Raw genomic sequence first — 27,675 nt, 5'->3', positions numbered from 1 at the left:
AATGAGTGGTAATTCAGAATGCGACTTTATTTTTTTGCCACACTCTGATTGTTTAAGGTCAACTGCATCCTGCAAAGGACTTTTACTGCCTCAATCTGGCACCATGCTTCTGTTACCAGGATTAATTACTGGCCAGCCCTGCAGCCATACTATCTATTTACATAAACAGCCAACATATGCCCCCTCTCCTTCACTTGTCCTATATTGAAAGAATATAGCAAAGCAAGAGTTACTTTTGTGTATGTAAATGTGTGATATTTCATTTTAGGCTGTTTTACTTCTCAGTATAATAATATAATAATAAAGAGACATAAATATGTTGTATACGATATGTGCATTTAGAGCTTAAGTAATGAAAGCAGTTCCTGAAAAATGCTGCAGTAATTCTTTGACACATTTCTGGGCATGGCTATTTTCATTCTAAAATAATTGGCCCTCATAGGCTTAAATGTTTCTTTTTTTTTGCTAAGTTTATGCTATTCAAAGCTTGAGTCTGAATTTAATAATAATAAAACACAATAGGCCTTGATGTTACAGGAAAGCAATCAGTGATGCCGTGGTGTAATACAGCCTGACTCGAAGTCGATTATTTTCCAATAACAGCATGTCTCACGGCGTTTTATTTATTCACGCTAACAAATGTATTTATTAAAGGATGATACATTATACTTTTAATCCATTTATAGTTATGTAACACTTTAGTTCATGTTATCGCTTACATTAATAACAGCTATAACCAATCATTCCCAGGCCAGGTTCATATTTTTAATAATAAAAAATTAATGCATGTCATGCTACCAAGATATCACAAAAGCATTTTGCAAAAATCGAAAGCAACAGCTTCACCTCAAACTGTTTCTGTGACATTGGAGACTCCTTTCAAAAATGTTAAACGCCTCCTCAAGAAAAAACACAATTTGTTATGTCCTATGTCTGTCCTGTGTATGTTGTTACTATAGTAACAGTGTCATATTCGCAAACCTGCATGAACATAAACCTGGGAATTGAATTACAGCTACAGTACTGTAGGTGTCATATTATAGATAGATAGATAGATAGATAGATAGATAGATAGATAGATAGATAGATAGATAGATAGATAGATAATATCTTGTATAGATTAATAGATTAAAATCTTTAATAGATTAATGTCTTGTAATCATCATCTTTAAAACATTTCTCTGCTGATGTAAACCAGGTACAAGGATAAAAATAGCTCAGAGCTCATACGCACAAGGAGTCAGTGAAAAGGAAAAAGAGGACTGAGTCATGAGAATTTCAGTCAATTTGTGGCTAGCTGTAGTCAAACAGATGCTTGTATACTGAACTGGTTATTAAATGAAGAAGAAGACCTACAGAAATATAGAATGACTTTTAGATGTTGTTGCAGCATAAAGGAGGGACAGGTATATTGTGCATATGCCTTATGACACCATAAAGCACATGCACAATATACTTGTTCCTCCTTTATGGTGCCATGGCATCTAAAAGTCACTTTATCATTTCTGTAGGCCAGTCTCAAACAGGAAGATGAATGACTGTGCAAGCAGATTTGGACATCTTAAAACAGAGTGTGACAAGGGGTTAAATTTGGGCGACGCTGAGTAGAGCTATTTTAAACAATAAAGAGTTCTACATGTGTAAAAATAAGAATAGAGGTTCTTTGTCTCCTAAATCCCAACTGAACCCGTTTTTTTATTGACGTACAGTACATCAAAACTATACACATACTGAAGCTTTTTTCAATTTGGATTTAAATTCTATAATATTTATTTTAAATCTGATACAATCTTATTATTATAATTTTTCATATACAAGAATAATGAGAATAATAATTCAATTAAAAAAACTTTTTCTTGCCAATAAATGCTTGTTGTTGTCTTAAAATTCTATGTTTCTTAAAGCACTGGAATTTGTTTGAAAGCTTATTTTATACACTTATTATTTAACTATGCACCCTTTTTCCTTACTGTTTTTATCATGAATGATTATGTTGGTATGCTAATTAGAGGGTATTGGGTATGTGATTTATATTTTGAAGAGGTTCCACTCCGATTGTTTATTTGAGAGCAAAGAATATCATGTCAGTGGTGGTGAAAATGCCTGAATTAAATAGGTATGGACTAGATATACCTGGCCTTACATCCACATACAGTAAGGTAGCTGTCTGTGGTGCGCAGTGTTGTGATCAGCGCTCAGTCCCCATAGGAGAGTAGTCCCTAGGTGAGCTAGAGTACAGTCCAAGACTGAGAAGCTCAGAGTTTTTCCCAGTGGACAAGAGTTGCCACTATGAGATTTTGAGTGTCAGGAAAGAAAGAAAACTGTTGCTTGTGCATATGCACCAAATAGCAGACCGGACTTTTCTCCCTTCGTAGTGCCTCTGGGGAATTTTGGTGCAGATACTGGGAATGAACGTGACACTAGAAGGGGTGTGGTTGAGAGAGTTTGAGCCCAAGTGTTGAAATATTGTCAAATTTTGTGTAACAGTGCAAGCCCAATAATATCCCAACTGTTCTTGGTATCTGAGTACCTTGTGCTAATAGTCAATTATCTTTTTTTAATTATATCATCAGGCAGTATGTTTTGGACACTTGGGAAAAGAGAGGTATAAGTACACATATATATTCAGCAGGAGCACCTGGCGACCATACATTTTGGTGCGGCAAGACAACATGAGTAACGACATACCCTCCAAACGATCATGCTATGTGCTACTATCTAGTACATTTTTAGAGAAAACCCTATAATAAGCAGTTGAAAATCAACAGCAGTTCAATACAGCAGGTGTACTTCCTGTCCGGAAAGGACCTCAAACTTAACCAAAAAAGTTAGGAAACTGAAGACACCATATTTCTCTTCTCATTCTCAGTCTTTGTGTGGAAAACACAGCTGTTGTATAGATATTATCCACGCCATAATTCCCCTTTCCTCGTAGTCCTCTATGGACAAACCAACACTGCTAATCTGCATATTTTATTTTAGAGTATTGCATACCTTGCACTTTTATTTCATTTGACTTGATTTGTTAAATTATGACACATTATATGGTCCACATGTTGTTGATACGCATTAAATAAATTAAATTTCAAATCTCACCATATCAACAATTACAAATCATCTTACCTGTTCATAGCAATATGTTAGAATGAGCAATCTGATTGTAGAAGTCAACAGTACTGTCATATAAAATAAATGAAATGTTTTTGAGGTTTTTTCACATTTTTTTTTATACATAGTAATTTTGTTGTTTGTAACATCATCGCACTACTGCTGAATGTTTGGCCATGTTTGGCCAAGAATGAAGCACTAATTGTTCTACAGAGATGGATGCTTTCAGTCAGCAAGCCATTCTTAGCCATCCATAGAAAATCATAAATCATGCAGTTTGCTATCTATTTCTCTGGTCAAGCTGAACACAGTCAAGTCTGAACATTTAATGGCCTGAAGGTTCTGAACCAGCCTTTTTATGCCGACTGCATTCTTCACCCACATAACACACATTTTATTGCTGTTGTTGTTGTTGTTGTTGTTGTTGCTGTTGTTCTCAAAAGCATATCAGGAAATCTTATCTTCAATAAAAAGCCAGTCATGATAACCAGGCTTTTTGCCTGACTTCTTTTATAAGCTGTTCAGTGCAGAATGACTTTAATGACACTTAGTTGACATTATGAATTACCCTGAATAATGTTAGTCTGTCCAGCCAGTGACAAATCAAAACATGGAAAATATGGAATATTATAAAGGAAGAGCTCTAGAAGTAAACAATTATAAATATGCACAAATCTCATCCATGTATTGCTATAATACTGCACAAGCCCCAATTTAAAAAATGCTGGCCAACTGCAGAATAAGTGTTGCTTACGACAATATAAATTAAAGTTCGCCTTGTATGCAGTTTATAATGAATATTTTATTTTGACTATGTTTCGAAAAAAAGAGAGAAAGTGAGTATGTGTGTGCAAGCATCCGCTGAATAATACTTAATCAGTGGGTCGTGGTTGCCATTGCACTGATGATAAATGAGCCATTGATAATTGTGTTAATACTCCGATTCGGTCGCTTAGTTAAACATTTGGGCTGTGCTTGTCTGCAGAGGGAACAGCAGATGGACTCACCCTATGAGGGGGAAGTATTCAACTCTCTCTCTCTCACTGGAACCTCAACACACACACACACACACAAACAAAATCCCATCTACAGATACTGATATTTTCTTCTCTACTTTTAATTCTCCTGTCCTTCTCTTCATTCCCCTTTTGTTTTTGTCCGGTATCCTCTCCTTCTTCTTTTTCCTAGACACCCTTTTCGCATTTCTCTTTACTGTCCTTTGCTTTACTGACAGCTCAGTTGGGATCCTATGGAGAGCCACCAGCACAAAAGCGCCTGCTCTGACTGTGAGAGAGGCTTCTGACCAAACAAAGCACTTCTGTCCAGCATACATGCATGCAAACACACAAAGCTGCCATTCTTCACAGACCCAGCGTGCATGGCAGAGGATAGCTTAAGACTGATCCTTCAACGCTCCAAACCAACAGCAGGGCACTGAGAAAGGAGACTGGAAACATCTCTAAGTGACAAGCAGATCAGAGTATTTCCTAGTAGTCAAGGAATGAAAGTCAAGAGTTAGAAGGTTTCTGATACACATTTGGTGCTCATTGTTATTGGAATCTTTAAAATTAAATTCAATTAAAAAAAAAGTATAAGTTTGATAACCTCATAAATTCCCAGAACTGGATAGTGTCACTGCATGGGCAACTTTTTTTGACTCCCAGCCAAGAAAATAGCATTCATATGAATATGGAATCAATATGATTGTAAGCACAAGCGCTTAGATTGCTGCACCACAAAGAAAGCTTTGTAAACAAATGAATACATTTCACCTTGCACTTTAGCATTTATATTCACTTTATATTCACTGGACACTGGTGGTTCAGTTATAAGAGATACTGATTAGAAGGTTGCATGTTCAAATCCCAGTGCCACCAACATGCCTCTCTTTTCTCTATGAGTAAAGTCTCAATTTTACATCACTTTGTATTAAATCAATAGTCAATTATACTACAGTAAAATGCATTGTTCAACCATATGTGCAATACATTATTTTGAAAAAACAAAGTGCAGATTCCTCAGCAGACATTTTCAACAGTGACGAAAAGATTAAATGATTAACATTAGGAAGCTCCTCATAAATGCCTTATTTCAGCAACGTTCATTCATACAACAAGCATCTATATTCCAAAACACAGGAGCATTCGTACATGTCATGTGTAGCTAGAAATGGTGTGTAGGATCATCTGTCATCTTTATAGGAGAAAAAATGGGGATCATATCCCACAGGGGGTCTGTACAGAAGCACTGGATTTCCAGCTTCATTGTTTTTATGCGGGTGGAGCTCAAGTTTAATAAGAAGCTCCTGTCGCTTCTGCCTCATTGTAGGTCACTCATCTAAAGCAGATGTTGCTATACTGGGTCACCAGCACACTGACACAGATTCTCACTGTGCAAGCCCGGCTATGGGGAGTCCATTTTTTTCTGTACAGTTCCTACATGCAAGATTGCTGTCTCAGTAATGCCAATGATTTCTAACATGTGCTGCATTCTAGGGATAGACAGTGTATTACTGTCTGTGCATGTTTTCCAGAAGGGTTTCCTTCATATGCTCTAGTTTTCTCTTATATGATGTCTCATTCTAGATGTTTTTCTCAGATCACACTCAGTGTTCCCAGCTTCAGATCCTCTACAGTTAGTTCATAACATTGGAAAAGTTATTTAAAGTTAAAATTAAAATCCCTCATCCTTTCTGTCCAGTTAGCTATTCCTGTGATAGATTTAATGCATTTGAACTAGTTTTTAAAAAGAAATTGCATCTTACTTTTCATTAAGAGTATTACTCTGGACGGATGTACAGACGATATGGCTTGTACATGAAGACTCCTCATTTCCATGCATGTGCATAAGATCTCTCTCCTCTCACATGCTTTTGACTTGAGCATTGCTGATGAATCTATGTTGTATATGGTAACAAAATCAGATTTTGTCGGATTGCTTTTCACACCATATTGATGAAGTGACATGGTAGAGAGATTTTCTCCTCTCGCATACATTTGATGCTCAGAGTCTGCTCGAGTCGTTGGTGCCGAGAACAAGTGCACTAACAACACACTATGCATGTGAAGCAGCTAATGAAACACACACACACACAACCTTTTTAATTTCATGTGGAAAAGAAATTAAAAGGCATGCTAATTTCTAATTCCCCTCCACACCTCAGTAACTTCACAAAGTGCTAAATCATTAATATAGAGTGAATTATTACTTTTTTTTTCTTGAAATGAACATTTTGTATTTTTCACTTGGTTGAACATGGACAAAAGTGGGAGGGGGGAGTTCACTCCTGTTCAGTCAAGCATGCGTTCTTCCTTCGTCCAATCGTAGCCTATTCGAGAGGAAGCACAGCTTAAATACTTGCATTTTAATGACACTTGCTAAAAAGTTCTGTCTTGATGCCCAACAGAAAAGAGGGAAGAGGTGAGATGGAAGCAAAACAGAGTAAATTTCAGGACATACAACCCCTAACCAACTGTGGAATTCATTCATAGAACTCTAGCCAAATTGGCCAGATGACTTTTCCTCCCGCTGTGTGAGTCACGTCAGGGCCTGGTTACACTGATGTGCGGGGTGAGACGGAGGTTACTGATGACGTCATTTGTATGGATGCTTTGGAACTGATCATAGCCAATGGTTGTCATTATGAGCTGATACTTGATTTGTGTGATGCTCTGGGAATTTACTTTACATGATTGACATTTTCTACTAACAGGTTTTCCTAATTCCAGAGAAATATGTTGTTTTTTCTTTTCTTTTTTTTTTTTGCATGTATCTTGACATGGGATTGATTAGGTTGATGTCCATTTCACTGCAGAACATAGCTACTGTATCCAACACCTTGATCAAAGCCTAACATGGAAATCAAACATACAGTAGCAAGGCATTGAACAGATCTTTAGGCAGATGGACTGATTTTTCTGTTATGTATGTTTATATTTTCTCAGTAATTTTGGTCATTTTAAAATTTCTACTCACTAGCGAGCTTTCCACAATCACAAGACAGCTGGTTGGACAGGAGGGTGAAACCTAGTACCTGCTTCCTTCTGGACACAAGAAGCCAGCCACCCACATCTTTCCAAACTGCTGCTCAAGCTATATGACTGAAGCTGAATACACTCTAAGGATACTCATTGTTATCTACACTCCTCCTTATACATGAAATTGTAGACACCTATATATTCTTCCTGTTGCTGTGATTAAAAGGGAAGAGAGTTTGCCGTCCTGCTCACCCTGAGAGCATGGCGAATTGTGGTCATTCAAATTCCTGGCCAGGAATGTTTGTGACATCATCAAACGTACTTTATTGCCAAAGCAAGGTTAAAATGTAAATAAAATCACTAGCCATATTTTCCTAGATCTACATAAATATATGATTCATAAATAATATGATACAATTTCATATCGAGTCAAGTCAAGAAGCTGCAGTTCTTCCAGGACCATGGTGCTACATAAAACAACACAGGAGGTGTGCACATGTACTGTATGCACTGTACCTCATACTAAATTATTTAAGATATTTTACATGTTTTTCTATCAGTCAATACACCTTCAAAGTAAATAAGTAAACACCTTCATATCTACATATATAATTTTATGCCGTTATATTCTCCCTAGAGTCACGGTTCTTCACTTACTCCAGCCTGGTGGTTAAGCAAAAAAAGCATTTTGTATATATAATATGGATTCACCCATGTAACTTCACAAATATTTGTGTGACTCAGTTTGTACTGAAAGTGGTACTAGTTTAAGATTAATGTTGTGAAGTTGGTGTTCCTAGTCTATGTTTTGTTTTGTTTTTTATGTGTAGGCTATAAAATGGAGCAACATGCAACCACGTAATCGTCCCACATTCAGATTGCCTTAATGTTCTGTTTACACCGTGGTCCATAGCTATTTGCAGCCAAACGCCCACTCAGAGAATATACACTGTGCAGGTGGAAAGGGTTTTTTTTTGTCTCTTACCCTCCCACACATCCACATACAATCATTCATCACTTCCTCTCCCTGCCTCACTTAAAATAGTCTGATCCAGTTGTGTTTGTGCTTATACCTGAAACCGTGTGTAACCTGGCAAAGGTGAGTCTGAGCGACTTCTTCTGTCTTCTCCCGATTCTAAGCGCATCCGCACCACATCAGCTTTTGTTGCTAGGAGACAGAAGCATCCTGAGGCGAGGCCGCCTCCTCAATGCCAGACGCGTTCGCTTTTTCCCTTTCCCTCTACAGCAACGTTCACCTCTCTCTCTCTCAGTCATCTCTCTCTCTCTCTCTCTCTCTCTCTCTCTCTCTCTCTCTCTCTCAGTGCCTACAGTGCGTTCCCGTGTGCGCACCCACAGAACTGGAGTTTATTTTCTCAGTAAAGACAGCAAAATGCGGGATGTGACCCACTGGGATCTCTGCTTCAGGTACAGCTGCCGCATTTTAAAGTGTTTTTTTATTATTAATATTATTGTTATCAATATTATGTATATGGATGTTAATAGCTACTTTGTAATGTACAGTGCGGAAATTCCGAAAACGATGCTATAGGACAATAATACTACTACTACTACTACTAATAATAATAATAAAAATAATAAATAAATAAATAAATAAATAAATAAATAAATAAATAAATAAATAAACGTACATTAGAAAACCAGGGACTGGATAAATAGCGTGGAGATAATTTTTTTATTTCTTAAAAATATTCTCTGGATGATTGAGAATGATTTAGAGTTGCAGTGTTACTGAGGAGTGAAGTTGCAGAGAGAGTTGTATAGCAGATATTGTAGAAGGCGAACAGGATGTCAAGGGAGCAAACTTTCCTCTGATCGACTCCAACTCAATTAGAGGAGCGCTGATGTGCCCATGACAGACTGGCGTGCTATCCGTATGATTACCTGCGAGATAAATAGTTGTTGTTTGGACTTTTCAGCACAGCTTTTAGTCAGATAAGGTTTTCTGTAAATGTGCTGTGTGCGATGTGTGTGAGTGGTATAGAAACTATTACGATTGAATGGAATGAATATGGGTTTGCGCTTGAAGACGCACAGGTGCGCGCATTTTTACGCTTTGACTTATTACTTTTTTGTTCTTTTTTGCATGTTTTTTTTTTTTTTTTTGCATGTCCAAAATAACAGAGTAGGACTTTAAGTACCCCAATGTTTTATTTACTCCGATATAATATTTTAGTGTCCAAATCATCTCAGCAAAATCCCGACTTTTGAAGTAACACCTACAGTGTTTCCAGGTGGACTACTAGAAAACAAGAACTGTAGCGCATGACATGTTAATGCATCACTTGGGATTTTAATGTGTATGAGAAACCCTGAAAATATCGAGCGCAGAGGGAATCGATCCAAACACCTCAGCTCGAGTTAGCCAGGAGCATTGTGGAGAAGCGCAATGGTGTGTTACAGAGCTGAATGCTAATACTGCTGTTTACACAGAACTGCCGTTACACCGCGGGGAACCGGGCACGGAAAACGCATAGAAATAAACCAGTGATGAGTGAATAGCTTTCCCCTGTAACGTTAAAGCATGGGCTCTATATGTGTAGATTACATAAATAGGAAAATGGGAATAAACACAGCCTTGGATTCTCTTGCCCGTCTTGTAGATATAAAGGTGCAGCTTTGGTTAACATGCCCCAGCTGTGCATGCACACCTACACACTTCATTTCCTGAGGTCTAGGTTTTGTTACTTAAATAAACCATGTAGATGTACAGGATGTTTACATGGAAGGTTTCAGATTCATCTTATGTTTAAAGGTGAGCAGTAATTTATACAACTGCTTTATGTTATGTGTGTGTGTGTGTGTGTGTGTGTGTGTGTGTGTGTGTGTGTGTGTGTGTGTGTGTGCGCGCAGCAATCAGATACAATTGGTGGCCTTGGACAGGATAGACGTCCTTGCTGAGATATCTGTGTGTATGCGGGATGTTTTTATTTTTCATTTGCTGCAGGCAACTTGTAACAGTGAATGCAACCTACTCAGTTCACGCACTCCGTGTGTAGTAGACAGCCAACTAAACTACTTTTTTGTATATATGAAGCCGTTGTGCATAAATGCATTTATGTATACATTGGATGGGTGACAAATAAAAGGGAAAATCATAAAACAGTAAAACATGTATAAAACATGTATAAGAAAGGTCACCTCTGCACCAATATTAGACATCCTCACAGGTGAGATGAGTGCACTTCTTCTAAAAGATCTTCGCTCAGTTGGTGTTTTGAAGAAGTCCAAAGTTAATTGCGCTAAGATTCTTCTATCATCCAGTGATTCACTGAGTCCTTTTTGGGGAGAGGAATCATCTTGAAAGTGATCACTACCATCAGGATAGAAATTTTTTCAATGTAGGATGAAAGTGATCAGACAGAGGAACTTTATATTTATTTGCAGTGAGACTTCCCTCTGAACAGATGAGTAGACGGAAACCATGTCCTCAATAATAAATGTCCCCACAGCATTACAGTTCCACTGGGTTTTTTCATTCATTTTGTCACCCATTTGCAAGCATGATTGTAAACATTCCCCACCAGTCTACATACTCAGATGTGGTGTATGTGACTGAGAACCTCACTCAATAAGGTCGTGTTTGAAATGATGCAGTAAAAGGGCTATGTTTTAATAATTTGCCATTCAAGAGCACAGCATGCATTGTGCATATAAATAAGTCCTTCAAACCCATCGGTCTAAAACACAGTTTATTTTACAGACACATCCACCAGACACTGTCAGGTATTCAGACGAACGTTGAAAAGCTCACAATGAGAGTTTACACTAATGTACACTAACACCCTAAAAAAAGATAAAACCATAATGTAGAAAAGAGAGATTTGCTAGCTATTTGAATGCATGTGCAAGTCTTGATAGGTCTATACATTCATTTACATTCATTTGTGAAAACCTGAGAAATGTTCTTCCTCCTACGGGCATGTTCTCAATAGAGGTAGCCCACCTTTGTCACTTGCTTCATGTTTGGCTCAGATGAAGTCCCAGGGTGAAAAACTGTGATATCAATTCTGCCTTAATCACATACTCAGAAGGAGCATCAGCTTACTTGTACCTTTTTTAAAATTACGGAGGAAAAGCGGTGCCTTAGGCAAGACCTTCGTGTTTGTAAGATGGCGTTTTGTAATAATTCTGTCTTCATCCAGATTGAAACATATAGTCCTATAACATATTATATAATACCCCCTTCCACCACTCTCTCTCTCTCTCTCCCTCTCTATGTATATATATATATATATATATATATATATATATATATATATATATATATATACAGTATATACATAGAGAGAGAGAGAGCGAGAGAGAGAGAGAAAGAAAGAGATAGAGAGAGAGAGAAAGAGAGAATATCATTTCAACATATCTTGAATGATGAATGCTTTCTGAAAATGGTTCTGTAAATTAAGCTCTTAAATTTCTACCCAAACAGGCGGCAATGCTGCATAAGTCTTGCGTCAAATCAACAAAGCGCTGTGGTGGTATGCGTCTATCTGTGGGTGTGCACAAGCAGAAGTGTGAAGAGATTTCAGCAGCCTGTCAGTCCCATTCGCTGCCAAGCAAATCTGAGCAAAAAGAAGAGCAGCTTTGTAGTTGTGGAGGTTTTTTTTCTGGGTCTGTTGAGGGGGGGAGGTGGGTGTGTGAGGTGGGTTGGGGTGGTGGTTGCGGTGTTGTGTGTTGCTGGTGCAGAGCAGAGCTTCACATATTCCCATTCTGCATGGCTTGTACGTAGTTTGGCTTTAAAGTATGACTAAGCTTTTTACATGCTAAATACATGTTTCACATGTGCAACTGCATTACAGCTTAATGCAGGGTTTGTGTTGGAAGTTTAAACGGAGATTTACATTTTTCAATTCTCCTTCCAAGCCTGTTGCCATGATAATTGTGTTTGTCGAAAATCTGCGCAACAAGAGCAGACTTGGCCATTGTACCTTGATTAAAGAGTTTGCTTTCAGGTGATGAATTAGTACACATTTGAAAAGGTAATGGTTTTCTCAGATATGAATGTAATGCATGTTTTGGAAAAACAGAGATGAAACTGCATCCACTCAGACACACTTGTACATGATGATAGTGATTATTGAAGCTGGTCACAGCATGACGAACAAGATTACATCCCTTGTTCATTAGCTGGAGGAAGGTGGGCAAGACGGACAGTTCATACTTCATTCATTATCCAACAAACAATCTGTAAGGTGTGATCACTGTCAGGTCCTGGAATGTTACATAGCATAACTTCACTCATCAACAGTTTTAATTTTAAAACTTTGGTTCCAGCTTCAAAAGCTGCTCTATAGGTATACTAAAGTACAGCACTTTTACAAATTTGTGCAATTAATATTAATATTTATACACCTGATCTGCTGATATCAGTCCAGTTTCATCTAATACATTTCATTACAAGAATGTTTCAGAAAAAGAATGGTTGAACACTAGTTCCAGCTAGTAGTCAAATCACAGGAATGACTGTTTTAACTGTTATTACAGCTACAGCAGTCTAGTCTGGAAACATTTATATTGACTTGGACTTGTTTTGGTCTCGAGCATTTGCCTTGCTAAAGAATGTCTTGGCCTCTGCTCAGTTTGTAAAAAGAACAATAATGTTCATGTGCAGTTTTGTTTTTGCCTGCACAAAGTTTGACAAGAAGTAATTTGTTCTTATAGAAAACATTATCGGTGCAGTGCAAGAATTAGATGAAGTACATATTTGGCCTTGAAAAGACTTTCATAGCTTTTGGTCTGAATCCTTACTAAATTTCTTGTTATTCGGACTCGATCTTGACATTGCTTAAACTGCTTTAAGACTCTGTCTTGATTTATTCTCAGCTTGTCCTGGTTTTAAACTTATCCTGGATTAGATAGATCCAACTGCACAGCCTAAAGATCACCATGAGATTACTGTGGATGATACAACATAGAAACCATAAGTCTGGCTATAGATGGTCTTCCTTGAATAGCTTAAGACTGCACTAGCTAAGAACAGTTTGTACTTAAGTCTCCATGACCGAACAGTAAATAATTCTGTTTTATACAACAGACCTTAAGTTAAAACTAGAATAAATTCAGAAATTACTCTGATACTCAAGTTTCTCAACACAAATAGAACTTATATATTATATATAAGTTCTATTTTAATATATAATACAGTTATAGAAGAGAAATGATTTATAACGGGTTTTTGCTGATGTTGTTTCAGGGAGTTTTTCCTTGCCATGGTTGTCACTGGCCTGCTCACTGGGGATGAAATTATATATGTAAAATGTATATCCACAATTTATATATTACAGCTGTATAGCTGCTTTTTTTTGACAATGTCTATTGTTGAAAAAAGCTATAGATAGAAATATACAGATATTTAGAATTGAATTAAACAAGACAGCAGCATACTTGACTACAAGCCTAGCTTTATATAGTGAAATATATGTCATTCTACTGGACATTCCATAGCATTAAACATAACTCTATGATGTGTTGTTCTTTAATAAATTAGAAATCACTTCACTTAAATGACAAATGACTTAAATTTCACTTAAATGACACGAATCATACGGTGGGCGAGAAGTGCAAAACAAATTAACAAATCCGAAAACACATTAACAAATCCGAAAACAATTTGTTCTCGGATTTGTTAATGTGTTTTTCGGATTTGTTAATTTGTTTTCGGATTTGTTAATGTGTTTTCGGATTTGTTAATGTGTTTTCGGATTTGTTAATGTGTTTTTCGGATTTGTTAATTTGTTTTGCACTTCTCGGCCACCGTAGAATCACTTACATGATGTTGAATATAATCACACTTTCTATCACAAAGTCCTATCATGTTTAAAAGAAACAGACAGTGCATATTTTATTCTGTATAATCTTATGTATGGTAACATTTGTATTTCATAATTCTCTGTATTTTGTACTTTAAATCACTAAATCAGTGTGTGTTTCTTACTCTCTCTCTCTCTCTCTCTCTCTCTCTCTCTCTCTCTCTCTCTCTCAGCAAAAGTAATTAAATACACCCGATTTATTTAAAATGTCATTTAGGATCAATGCTGAAACAGTTAAAAACAATTAAGCACCTGAGTTACATAAAATTGAGTATTAAAAGTCACCTCTGTCCCTTTCTACATCCACACAGAACATCATTTCCTCCTAGTTTGAGTAACACAGTAACACATATTCGACACCTGCTTATTTTCTGTCCTTTTTAGTTTTCCACTCTGCCTTGGGGTCCTATTTATGGATCAATAGCCTTAGTGCATTAAGGAGTGCTGTGTTAATATTTAATACTGTCCCTCCCCTATGGCTGTTAAAAACAGAATCACACTCCCTCAACTCTGACTTCATCCAGCATCCACTGTGGTTAGACACTGTGTGCTGTGGTGGTTTTAAATATTTGCAGAACATAAAACAGTGGGATCAGTGGATTGTGTAGGGCAATAAGGCACAGCGGGACTTGATATTACAGCAGGATTGTGTGTGTGTGTGTGTGTGTGAGAGAGAGAGAGAGAGAGAGAGCGAGAGAGAGAGAGAGAGTCTGTGGGCGTGTGTGAGTGTGTGGGTGTGAGTGAGCCTGTTGTTGGGACCAGCCAAATGTCCCCTACAAAGTGAAAACCCAAACACACACACACACACACACACACACACACACACAGTGAGTATAGTGTGCTAGAAAAAACAAGTGCCCAGTGTAATCAAATACGTTGTTGTTGTTGTTGTTGCTGGTGGTGCTGGTGGTTTCTGTGGTGGTGGTAGGTGGGGAGGGGTCTTGGATTTATTAGTGTTTTATGTGGACTTATTAGTAACTTATTTAATTAAAATACTTAACCAAAACAGAATATTTCATGCTATAATGACTCAAGAAATAATACCATGATTTTACAACAGGCCCATTCATAATCACTTTAATATTCATCCTTCACAGATATCCTAATACTTTTCAAAATATATAAATAATTTGTTTAAACACTGCAACTTGGTGACAACAAGGATGGCGAATCAGTGAAGTATAATAATGGCTTATCATCCATTCCTGCCTTCCTCAAGTTTAATGGGATTTTCTCTTTACAAATAAATGTAATATTCAAGGCAAAACAGCGCAGCTAAAGAACATTGTTGCTGTGGTGAGAGGAAGTACTTGGGGATTTATGGTCTGAGTTTGGAATTGATTTTGTGAGCTGACTGTTTGATTTAAGCATGGCGTTAAGGAACTGCCTGCAAGCAAAAATCCAATTATATTCAGAGCGTCTCTGTACCCAAAAAAAGCCTTGTACCCCCCTCCTGACCCACCTCACTAAGCTAATTAACACGATTAACCAAGGGGAACTGCTAAACGTACATGGCTCAGGGAGGGACTGAGGAAGCATTTGATTACTTACGGCAAAAGTTAGCAAACTCCACTCAACTTCGGATTGGGGAACTGGTGTAAATGTGGGTTATTTGCATGAGACTGAGATTTATACTGATGCTGTATGGCAAGGTATGCTCAACTATACTGTATATCTATAATCCAGCAATGCTGGTGATTTCCTAACTCAGATACAGAATTTAGTGTAATTTAATTCAGTTAATCACCAGCAGAGATATGGGCTTAGTGGTTAGCACGTTCGCCTCACACCTCCAGGGTTGGGGGTTCGATTCCCGCCTTCGCCTTGTGTGTGTTTAGTTTGCATGTTCTCCTCATGCCTCGGGGGTTTCCTCCGGGTACTCCGGTTTCCTCCCCTGGTCCAAAGACATGCATGGTAGGTTGATTGGCATCTCTGGAAAATTGTCCGTAGTGTGTGATTGTGTGAGTGAATGAGAGTGTGTGTGCCCTGCGATGGGTTGGCACTCTGTCCAGGGTGTATCCTGCCTGAGATAGGCACAGGCTCCCCGTGACCCGAGGTAGTTTGGAAAAAGCGGTAGAAAATGAGTGAGTGACCAGCAGAGATATGGAATATGGAAATGACCAGAGTTTGCTGTAGTCTTGAAAAAACATAGCTACTGTTAGCATTGACTAGACAGAATATTGTAATCTGAATGACATTTTGTTTTCTCTGCACTGACAGTAAATTCAGTGTGTTTGTGCTTTGAACATATCTTTTCCAGAGGAAACCAATATGAAGTAATTACACTCTGTACCTTTTTGTACATTCAGGGCAGCTTTTGCACCAACAAAGAGGAGCAACTCGAACACTCAGACTTCCATTTTCTCAGTGTGCAAAAATGACACCAGTCATCTCTTTAAAAGTCCAAGTTTCTGTTGAGAATTAAAGGATATCCCCTAACATCTGTCAATCACTCAGGGGACTGTAGAAGAGAATGGCAAAAGGACATGCACTGAAACACGTTGCACAAAATCAGTGTGAGAACTTTTGTGGCAGCTTAGCTGGAGCCCGAAGTTTGTGGCTGGCAGACCAAATCGGCACAGAGAGATAACAAGGCTAGCTGCTGTTAACTTGCAGTCACCACAGGCCCATGCGTCTTGTTTTGTGTAGGATAACGTGCTGAAGATAGCATCACAGAGGATGACCGTTATCTGGCACCGGAGCAGTCTCCAGAGCGCTCCTTGAGGCGTTGTGAGCCTGCCAGAGTGCTGAAAAACGCAACTGGCTTCTCACAGTGGTTTGTAAATGCCTCCTCCATGAGGGAATGTGGAAGAAGAAATCAGATTAGAGAAGCTCCTCTAAGCTCTAAGATCAAAACACAGGCTTAGATATCATCTGAAAGGCTTCATCTCATCACCAGGAGTGGAACAGCAAGCAGAGATTTGAGTCATCGGTTAGGACGCTAAAGCATCCTTCATAAAATGTGTTATAGTTATAGATTCTTAGTCGCCACAGTTAAAAGGAAATAAATACAAATTTGAATAGAGACAATGAAGCAATTAATTAAATAGAATTTATCAGAACAGTAATATTTAATATTGAAAGCAGTGTATTGTATAAAATATTTATATAAGATGTGTATCATAAAATAAATATTAAACAAAAAAGGATTTGGATAAAATGTAAAATATAATGTATCTATTAGTATTATGATTAACTATATTAGAGTAGAATATACTGTACATCGGTGTTCCATTGGTATTGTAATAAATAAATAAATACATACAAGCCCAATAAAATATTGTTTTGCCAATAAAAAAATATATACTATATTAAATGTCATGAGAATATTTCTTTCTAAGAGTTAACTAGGTTGGTTAGAAATGGGAAAAACTAGCTTTCCAGTAAGTCTTGAAGAATTGTTTAGCATCACATCTTCCACCATACAAACAAATCCCCTGTTCTAGAATCTTCCTCTATATCTGAAAATACACACACACGCACACAATATTATTCATATATATATATATATATATATATATATATATATATATATATATGTTATATATGCTATATATGTTATAATATGTTGTTGTTATCACAATTGTAACACAATTTGTTGTCTTAATATATAACTTAGAAAAGTGTAAACTCTACAAGTGAGAGGTGTGTAGATATTCAGTTGGTAGACTTTTTTGTTTATTAGTGCAAACAATCAGAAGATTTTAAATCAAAGAAAGTAAGTGTTTACTTTCTCGAATATTTCACTATTTCTAGGTCTTTATTTAAAAGTAAGCACATTTATTAATGTTGACAATGTTTTGTACAAAAGCTCAGATTTTCCTCATGCCTTCTATTGAAGCATGTGTTCAGACGATATGGCAATGGATTTGATCTAAATGGATGTGCCAGATTGAGTGTGTGCAGCTGTCATTAAAGCAAAACCGGACAAACTTATACAAAGAAATTGATGCAAATATTTCAAAGATTATACTTTTTACTAAAATTGCTCTCAATAATATATTTTGTAATGAAAATGATTGTTCTAAAGGATTTTCATTTTCACTCGTGCTCTCAGAACCCCACTGTATTTTAGGTCTAACAGGACAAATTATTTACCTATAAGTAAAAGATTCTATGCACTTTTATAGAAAAGATTTGTTGTGTATACTAAGGTTTTGTTTTCCAAACCGTCCAGCAGTGATGGATTGTATTAGCTTCTAAAATTCGCTTTGTTGTATTCATTCAAGGTTTTTCATTCTAACGTTGTATTCTTGCCTTCTCTCAGATGCTGTGTACTTATTGATTTATATGTTCGTATATTTCTTCATCTCAATGTATCTGTTCTGACATGTCTATTCACAAATGAGTGTGTGAGTGTGTGTGTGTGTGTGTGTGTGTGTGCATTCATCTAAGCACAGAATTTTTTTACCTTTTATCTTTCTCAGCAAATGCATGCCTATTTTTAATCTCTCTCTCTCTCTCTCTCTCTCTCTCTCTCTCTCTCTCTCTCTCTCTCTCTCTCTCTTTCTAGGTCCTAAGCTGACTCCTCATTCGAGTATCTTCATGTATGTTTACACACCATTCCCTGTGTCCAGTTCATGGCTTTCCCGTGCCTCTTACACTCCTTCCTAAACCTTTAAACTGCTCATCTGCTCCCGCTTAATCTGTGTGTAACCATGTCATCTGCAGTTCGAGCCCTGTTGCTTGTACTGCTAGGAGCTGGAGTCCTGCTCTCCAGTGGTGACTCTCCACGACGAGAAATTAAGATAGACGGAGACCTGGTTTTGGGAGGTCTCTTTCCCATTCATGAGAAGGGCCTGGGCATGGACGAGTGTGGGCGCATCAATGAGGACAGGGGCATTCAGCGTTTAGAAGCCATGCTCTTTGCCATAGACCAGATCAACCGAGATGTTAGTCTGCTGCCTGGCGTGTCACTGGGTGTCCACATCCTGGACACATGCTCCAGGGACACGTATGCACTAGAGCAAGCGCTAGAGTTTGTCAGAGCATCGCTGACCAAGGTGGATGACACTGAATTTATCTGTCCTGATGGTTCGTATGCATTTCAGGAGGATAGCCCATTGGCTATTGCTGGAGTCATTGGCGGTTCTTACAGTAGCGTCTCCATACAGGTGAGTGGAAAATGGTTTCTGTTTGGTTCTGGTTTCACTGTTCTCTTTCTGTTTTGGTTTTACTTGGTTTCTTTCCTTTTAGTGTCCTGCAAACTGTAAATTATTGTAAAATTGTGTGTTTCATGTTGTACAACACAGTAAATGAAATAAGCTGGTCAATTTTAATGTTGTGGTTTTATTGTGGTTAGTGCCAAAAATGTAGATCTCTCCCCACCTGTCAGCTTAGTAAACACCTGTTGCTGACCCTGAGTCACCCCAAACCCATCGCAAGGTCGTAGCTCCCATGAACAAGGACCTCAACTATCAAGTGATTTTGAGGTGCTATAGAGTGACTGAGTATCTTTAACACCCAGTTTACTTATAATTTGGGTGTGCAAGTCAAGCCCATTTTGGTGATAAACAGATAGGAAAGTCAGTTTCATTCACTTGGTACCACTTTTTCATTATTGTCCTTCAGTAAAAAATATTGTGCTGCATTAAATATCTAATTAAAGCAAATATTCATTTCATCATGTTGGCGTCTGGTACAGACTACCTGCAAGTTCGCCGCTCTCTATGAGTCATCAGTGGAGCGCTCTGCCCACTTTGGTGTCTAATCTGTCTCACTGTTTAGTGTTACATTTTGCTAATAAGGTAATGGCTTTTTAAATTAACCATATCCATGGCCATATTCAAATCAACATAACTGTCATATGAATGCCCACTAGACAAACTAATTAACATTCAACTGCAAGCATCAGCTGGGGAAGGGAGGCATGGTAACGTTTGTAGTGTCTAAGTCTTAGACATAGCATTTTTCTCTTAATGGTTACCATAAAACTCTGTATATATACACACTTTAGTATCTACTATGAGTGCTGTTTAAATCTGGTCAGAATTGTCTAAATTGTTTCTCTTTCAGATGAAAAAATGTGCCATTCTTGACCATTTTTAGTCTTAGTGGCTTCTCTTAAGTGCAGTTAACTAATATTAACTAACAACTTGTCTAACATAGTCAAACATCCATTCCTAGCTTTTTATTTAACATTAATGAGCTGAAAACACTCTCTCTCTCTCTCACTCATTCATTTTCTACCGCTTATCCGAGAGCCAAAAACATCCTCTATTTATTTTGAGTCGAGATGAGAACATACAACTTTACTAATGTGATTATAGTAGGAAGTAGGTGGGGCTTTCAGGGGAGTAATAGTCATTTCATATTTATATGTCAATTGGTTATCTGGCATTTTAATTGGGTAAAAATAATATTATTTTTAGTGATAAATCATAGCACCATACACCGATATGCTACTCATAATGTGTAAAGGTTGCCAGGTCCACAAATCTAAATCATCTGTGTCTATATCTGTGTTATGTCAGCATCGATATTATCTAATGATCATCTCTACAACTGTTGACACTACCTGGAGTAAGGCTTTATTAATGTTAATGTAAGTTTATTAAGGTAGACATTATGTAAAACTTATAACCCCTTAAGTAGGGTGTTACCCAAAAATCCAATCTCAGTCAATGACATGTTCAGATGAAAATAAAAGAATATTCTCTCTGCACGTTCACGACCATATACAAAGGCTTCGCTTTTAAGTCTGTGCATTACAATCATGGCTACAACAACATGAATTATTCCGTAATGCTCTTGTATGCTGAGGTAATATTCATATATTCTCACAGAATTACCACAGGCTACTGAATGATTTCACCACCCTCTCAGAACTAAGTGAAATGCAAGAGAGTAAAGTCCTTGCCCCTGCACAGCTCTGGCATACCTGATCCATTATTTAAAGAGCAGCATTTGGGGGGAAATATACACACCGCCCCTTATTCATTCCTCCCCATTTAAATACAGCACGCTTACTCCAGTTCCTTCCCTCATGCATACGTGCCTGGATTAGCACTGTGGCTATGCTATTGTGTGCTTTGTCTGTTGCTGCCTTCTTGCAGCACTGAAAACCAAGCACAGCACTGGGGGAATTTGCATAGTTTTACATAACCTCCTCCATCTGGGGCTCCACAAAAGCCAGTTTTCCCTATCGGTTCTAAAATCCATAATCTGTGTTTTTGTCATCTCTCTCTCTCTCTCTCTCTCTCTCTCTCTCTCTCTCTCTCTCTCTCTCTCTCTTGCTCTCTCACACCCGTTCTTGCTTTCTTCTTTCTCCAGCCTCTCAAAGTCTCCCTGTTCTCTCGTTCTTTTGTTATTTCTTCAGATAAACTGCTGTGTGTTTCTGGGGAAAGGCAGTGAGGCCATGACCTCATCATGATCTCTTGTTAAAAAAAATGCATTGTTAATTATCAGGCTTTTCTCCTCAGCAACAATTAGTCACCGTTTATTTCCCACTGCTGTTGTCTGGCTATCCTCCCCGTGTTCACCTTCTGACAGACACCCAGGAGAGCTTGTACAGCCTCCTACACGCTATCTCTTAATGCCATGCCACTCTTTTACTTACCACTCCTGAGAAATGAGAGCCTGCTTCAGGGTTATGTACCATATAACTACATAAAGCACAGTGATTACTTGAGACATTTACACTGCAGTGCTAAAAGCATGATTCTGTATTATGATGCACTGTACCCCAAAAAACACTTTTTTTGTATTACATTCTTTAAAAACTTGCTACAAAATGCCTGATTGCAATAAAAAAAAACATTATGGGTAACAACATGGTGACAGTCTGAATTTCTGCAAGCTGACGGTGAAGTGCTCAATACGAGCTCAGTCTTGCAGCAGCATAAGGCAGTGGCAGCTCGTGTCAGTTGTGCCTCCGCACTCAGTGTGAGATGTGATGTGTTAGAGCCAAGCTGAGTGTGACCACAGAGAAACCTTTTCTCTCTTTTTCTTCCGCTCTGTACGCTCATATTGGCCTTATCTGATCTCATCAATGGTCCACAAAAGATTGTATGATCCAGTTTCAATAAATCATTCATACAGCTCTGTTGTATTATATTTGTAATGCAGTGCCAACACTTGTGTGTGTTTCCTTCTAGGTTGCAAACTTGTTGCGCCTGTTCCAGATCCCTCAGATAAGCTATGCTTCTACGAGTGCCAAGTTGAGTGACAAATCACGCTACGACTATTTTGCTCGTACCGTCCCTCCGGATTTCTACCAGGCAAAAGCCATGGCTGAGATCCTGCGTGCCTTTAACTGGACATATGTCTCTACAGTGGCATCTGAAGGTGATTACGGTGAGACAGGAATCGAGGCCTTCGAGCAGGAGGCGCGTTTGCGCAACATATGCATTGCTACATCAGAAAAGGTGGGTCGCTCTAACGCAAAGCGCTCGTCATATGAAGCAGTGGTGCGTCAGCTTCTTCAGAAGCCCAATGCTCGTGTGGTCGTGCTATTCCTGCGCAGTGATGATGCCCGAGAGTTGTTGGGTGCCGCCACAAGCCTCAATGCCTCCTTTATCTGGGTGGCTAGCGATGGATGGGGGGCGCAGGAGAGCATAATCAAAGGAAATGAGATCACAGCAGATGGCGCGATCACATTAGAACTTGCAGCACATCCCATACTCGAGTTCAACCGATACTTCCAAAGCCTCAATCCTCTTAACAATCACCGGAACCCGTGGTACAAAGACTTCTGGGAACAGAAGTTCCAATGCTCTTTAAGCACAACCTCACATGCAGGGGCAGGAACTGCAAAACCACCATGTGACCCAAAGCTGGCGGTGGATAAATCAAACTTCGAGCCGGAGTCCAAGATCATGTTTGTGGTAAATGCAGTGTATGCTATGGCACATGCATTACACCGTATGCAGAGGACACTGTGTGCTAACACCACACGCCTATGTGATGCCATGCGCAGTCTCGATGGCAAGAGGCTCTATCGGGACTTCCTGCTTCATGTCAACTTCAGAGGTAATACTAATCAAGCTGTGGGTTTCTTCTCCCTTTACATTTCTCATACACAAACAATATTTTTTGCAAATACAATGTGTTCATGGATCAACATTCTTTTTAACCAGACACTGTCATCTGATGTCATCAGCCTTGCAGTTTGGTTGACCAAATACCAGCTGCCAAAAACACAGACTGAGTTGATAATAACAACATGCTTGCCAGCTGGAAAGTGCTGGTAAATGAATACAGTTCCTGAATTTCTGCTACTTATGCAACGTTGTAGACAAGCAGCAATGTTAAGGAAAATAGCGGGAGCTTTTTTACAGCGTGACCCTGCTTGAGCTTTTCCTTAGAAAGTGTACATTTCTACTTCCAACTCTCTTCGAAGCATATTACACATACTCCATCCTCCAGTAAAACAATCTGTAGCCCTTAGTTATAGTCCCTAAAACTAAGAATTACTTCTTAATTTTATTGGATAAATTTTGCTGCAGTCAACTATTTACGTTCAAAGAAGCACTTTTTGTAGCGTGTCTGCTAATGCTAAAGCTAGCAAGTGTTAACTTATCACAGTAGATCCAATAGAAAGTCATGTAAATTAAAGATGAAAGAGATGGGACATCTGTATATATAAAATAAATGTTGTTTTTTATGAACTGAAATGTTCAGTGTTTTCTGCAAAGCGATTTACAGGGTTTAGCTAGCCGACTCCTTAGCGTGCTAATCCGGGCTTATACAAAATAAATGCTTTCATTTTTCTGCAAAGTTAACCATTTTAAATCGTTTTACGAGCTAAAACACAGAGCTCTGCACTAAGTGTTCTTGTCTGGAAGCCTTATAGTGTGTCTGGATGTAATTTTCATGTGGCTCAGCAGAATTAAAAAGTGAAGACTGATGACACTGATCAGATGGCAGTGATTGATTAAATAAGAAATGTACTTCCAGGAAGAACAACTGTTTCTCCTGAAACATGTCCTAGTGGAAGAAATCAGGTTCACCATTCTGTCTTCCTGTCATTTTCAAACTGCATACTGGCATCGGCGCATTATTTGCAGTGGTATGTAGCAGGAGGTGTGTAGGCCTACAGACTCATGCTGCGTTTCTGTGTCAGTCTGTGGTTAATGTGTGTGGAGGTGCACAGTGGCGGTGTAATTAGAGCCAGTGTGAGAAGTGTTTGCTGCGCTGGCAGACCTGTGGCTGTGCCGGCGACATGAGCTGAGACGCTGCGCTCACTGCCGCTGAGAGGATTGTGTTTGACTGACAGGTAGAGAGCAAAGAGAGCAGGTAAAAATAAACCATGTAAAAGTGCTCAGGCTGGCGTGGCAATATTAGATGAGCTTATGCCACACTCATGACTGTGACTGTACACAAACACACATGAAAACAGAGTTAAAGAAAAGCAGAGAGGGAGCGGAGAGGATTCTTAACTCCCTCAAAGCAACTGAGAGAGACAGAGATGATAGGATGAGAGGAAAATATACTCTGTTTTTCAACAATAATATGATTTAGATCTGGAAAGAGAGAGTATATGGGTTGGGTATATGAACGTGCTGTACGAGTGTGGATCTACATCCGCTTGTGTTTCAGTGAGAGAGAAACCGAGAGACTTGGAGAGATAAAACGCTGTGAGTGGGTTGGTTTGTGTCAGCAGAAGAGGATTCTCTTTGAAATTCACCAACTTCATTTTTCAAGCACAAAATCAAAGACATATGGGGTTTGTAGTCTGGGCCAATCGGGTGGTAGGAGCGAGCAATGCAGGAGAGAGGAAAAAAATGACAGAAAACAGAAAGAAAGGATGGGGTACATAGAGGAGAGAGGTGAGGAAAAGGAAGTTTTAAGAAATGTTGTGCAGCCATCAAAGAAAAGTAGCAGGAACCTGATTTAAAATAGAGAAATTAGAAAAGAAAAAGGAAGGGTGAGATCCATGTAAGTGTCCAGTAAAATTCCACTTATTTGAGATATACTCCCTCTGCTTCTATATAAATTATTCAGTCAAGGCTAAGGCTATAAACACTGTAGGGAATTAGTAGTTTCACCTGATTTATTTAAAAATTTCATTGCTTTGAAACTTTTAGTCAGCAGGATTTGGTTGTTATAGAGAAATCTGTGGCCTGTGTGTGTGTGTGTGTGCATGTGCGTGCATGCGTGCGTGTGTGTATGTGTGAATAAAATCTTTTACTTCTCCAATCAAGCAAAAAAAATAATAAATCCCCGTCAGATGAACGGTTTAGCATTGCTTTTTTTAATAAGTTTTTTTGTTTGTTTGTTTTGTTTAGTTTTTTAAGAAATACAGATATTTTCCTGTCTGCACCCAAGATATCTTATGCAACATTGTTTCCTTGCCAGTTTTTTTGGTACGCTTCCAGAGCGTGGACAAAAATGTCAATTAAATAAATAATGCAGAGCTCCAGGTTTCACGGTTCATTCAAGCTCGGGTTACCGTCTGTGTGGAGTTTTGCATGTTCTCCCTGTGTTTGCGTGGGTTTCCTCCAGGTTCACAAAACATGTCAGTAGGAAGATTAGCTACTGTAAATGGCCTGTAGATGAGAATGAGTGAGTGAATGTGTGTGAACAGTGCCCTGTAATTCCTGCCTTTTCTGCAATTTTGAAACTGACATCCTAGAAAAAGGTTTTTTGTTTTTTTTAACTGCTCTCAGTCTACAGATTTCAGGGACTAAATATGAGGTTGCACATAACATGTTATAAGAATAAAACATTTGAAATGTCAGTACAAGTTTGTTGAAAGAGGCATCAACACAAGGACAATAACTGCAAACTGTTACGAAGAATCCAAATCAAACTTTGAGACCATGAGCATCATCCTATTTAGATAAAAAATCAGACTGCCTACAAGGTAAAGCATTTTAAATTACTGGTAATTATGGTAGCACATCACTGCTGATGCTTTCATTACCAGTACAGAAATGATACAAAAGCAAATTCATCCACATGAGACCTTCATACCATAGAACAGTATAAGGCAGTGGACTATAGATTAGAAGGTTGTGATATGTACATGTATATGTATGTATATGGCACTAGCTAGCTTTATAAAGAGTGTGTACAGGTATATAGAACCGACCATATATAACAAATCTCCTATCCCAGGGCACAAGTTGGGGGACACCATGTATGGGACACAATTGCACACACATGTCCTGACAGACAATGTACAGATGCCAATCGGGCATCAGGAAGGCGATAAATTAGGCCCTATCTACATGAACACACTAACCTGTTTGTAGGTATGTATATAGGTATGTAGGCATATTTTGATGAAGGGCATCAATAGTCAGCAGCTCTGTTCAATGTTAAATATTCCAGCAACCTTTTTTGCCTTTAAATCAAGGGACAAATAAGATTTTTGTCTGTGAATGTTGAAGGTGATTTTTTCACACAATGTTCTGCTACAGTCTCATCTTTTACTTCACTTTTCTTTGTATGCATTCTATATAACACATGATGTATTCATCAGACTTGTTTTGTGCTTCACGTTTTCCGGTGCCAGTGGAGCTCTAAAACATAAGTTTGGCAGAGTTATAAGTTTATAACGGGAAATGACTTTCCACTTTGATTGGCTGCATCATACCACGTTAGCTTCTGTCTCATCATCTGAGGTAAAAACTTATTACTGTTATCTGTACAGAGTGTGTGAGCGCTCTTCTCTGTTTTGATGATGATGATGATGTTATGGTGCAGGTGCAATGCAGACATTTTGACAGCTGCTATCTGATTACAAACAAAATTGCTTGGGCTTACGACCGTTTCAATATGGCCTGTAGCTATGCAGTGACTTAATTAAATAATGACATTCATTGTCTGACAAAAACACACTCCAGACTGATTACACTGTAAGATTACAGTAAACGTTCAAGATTATTACATGTCACACTGTACAACATGATCTCAATAAAATCTTGCCCGAATTCTATATAAGAATGTACGATAATGCATTCTTCATGTCAGATTATACAATGATGATCATCTAACAATGGACCTGCGATTAAAGAAAATTACTACGTTCTCCTTCCATCATCAATCAGAGCGATCTGGGAATATGGGCTTGCAGAAACAGAAACAGTCCCTCAGTAGAATACAAGCAATGCTACGCACTGTTAAAACATGCTTTAAAGGGTGAAAAAGACAACCAGTGGAATGCCTGTTTTTGAAATTGACCTTAATCTAATAATTATGTTTTTTCTGTCTATTAAGGTGCATGCTAGCTTTGCAACTCACTGTATAAAGGTACAGGCATAAGACAGCTCAGCTAAGACAATGCTAGGAAGTAGCATACTAATTTTTCATTAAAATAGTGTCATTAAACAATATTATTAACAGAAAAACATTTTTGACTATTTTCCAGAGCATAATCCAGTGGGTTTATCCAACCTATATAATGGTCAAGGGGTTGTATTTGATGTAAGAAGTTGCATCAGGACTTATGTCTTTAGCATTCAAGTGCGTGTCTCTGCTCTGCAGATTGTCATTTTTTTCAAAGCCGGGTACTTCACTCAGACTAATGTACTGTGGCAACATGCCGTTGCTATGGTAATTGGGTCTACACATGGCACCATTTGGTGAAGTAACCCAATAGAGTGCAAGGGAGATGATATGTCCACAGCAGTGTGAGAGGGAGAGAGAGAGAGAGAGAGAGAGAGAGAGAGAGAGACGGAGAGAGAGAGACGGAAAAAGAGATCATTCAGACTGTAGTTATCCTCCACCTACTGGGTAAACACATGCCTATGCACATGTAGCGATGGAGAACACATACACACACTTAGGCAATCACACAGGCCATTCAGAACATTTGT

At 38.4% G+C, this 27,675-nt stretch overlaps 1 protein-coding gene across 2 annotated transcripts in view; it reads left to right on the top strand.

Moving 5' to 3' along the window:
* The first annotated feature begins 8,123 nt into the window (after positions 1–8,123).
* The window catches only part of grm3 (glutamate receptor, metabotropic 3), a 35,519-nt gene continuing 15,967 nt past the window's right edge, over positions 8,124–27,675 (top strand). For both annotated transcript variants that reach the window (XM_060878204.1, XM_060878205.1), the window contains exons 1-4: positions 8,124–8,184; positions 8,408–8,510; positions 18,426–19,026; positions 22,009–22,882. In XM_060878204.1, coding sequence (XP_060734187.1) covers positions 18,571–19,026; positions 22,009–22,882 — 1,330 coding nt within the window. In that variant the 5' untranslated portion in view covers positions 8,124–8,184; positions 8,408–8,510; positions 18,426–18,570. The remainder of the gene's footprint in view (positions 8,185–8,407; positions 8,511–18,425; positions 19,027–22,008; positions 22,883–27,675) is intronic.

This window comes from Tachysurus vachellii, chromosome 9, assembly GCF_030014155.1.
Source record: "Tachysurus vachellii isolate PV-2020 chromosome 9, HZAU_Pvac_v1, whole genome shotgun sequence".
Lineage (NCBI taxonomy): Eukaryota > Metazoa > Chordata > Actinopteri > Siluriformes > Bagridae > Tachysurus > Tachysurus vachellii.
The sequence above is the reverse complement of the archived record's forward strand: the minus strand, read 5'-3'. Positions and strand labels throughout refer to the sequence as shown.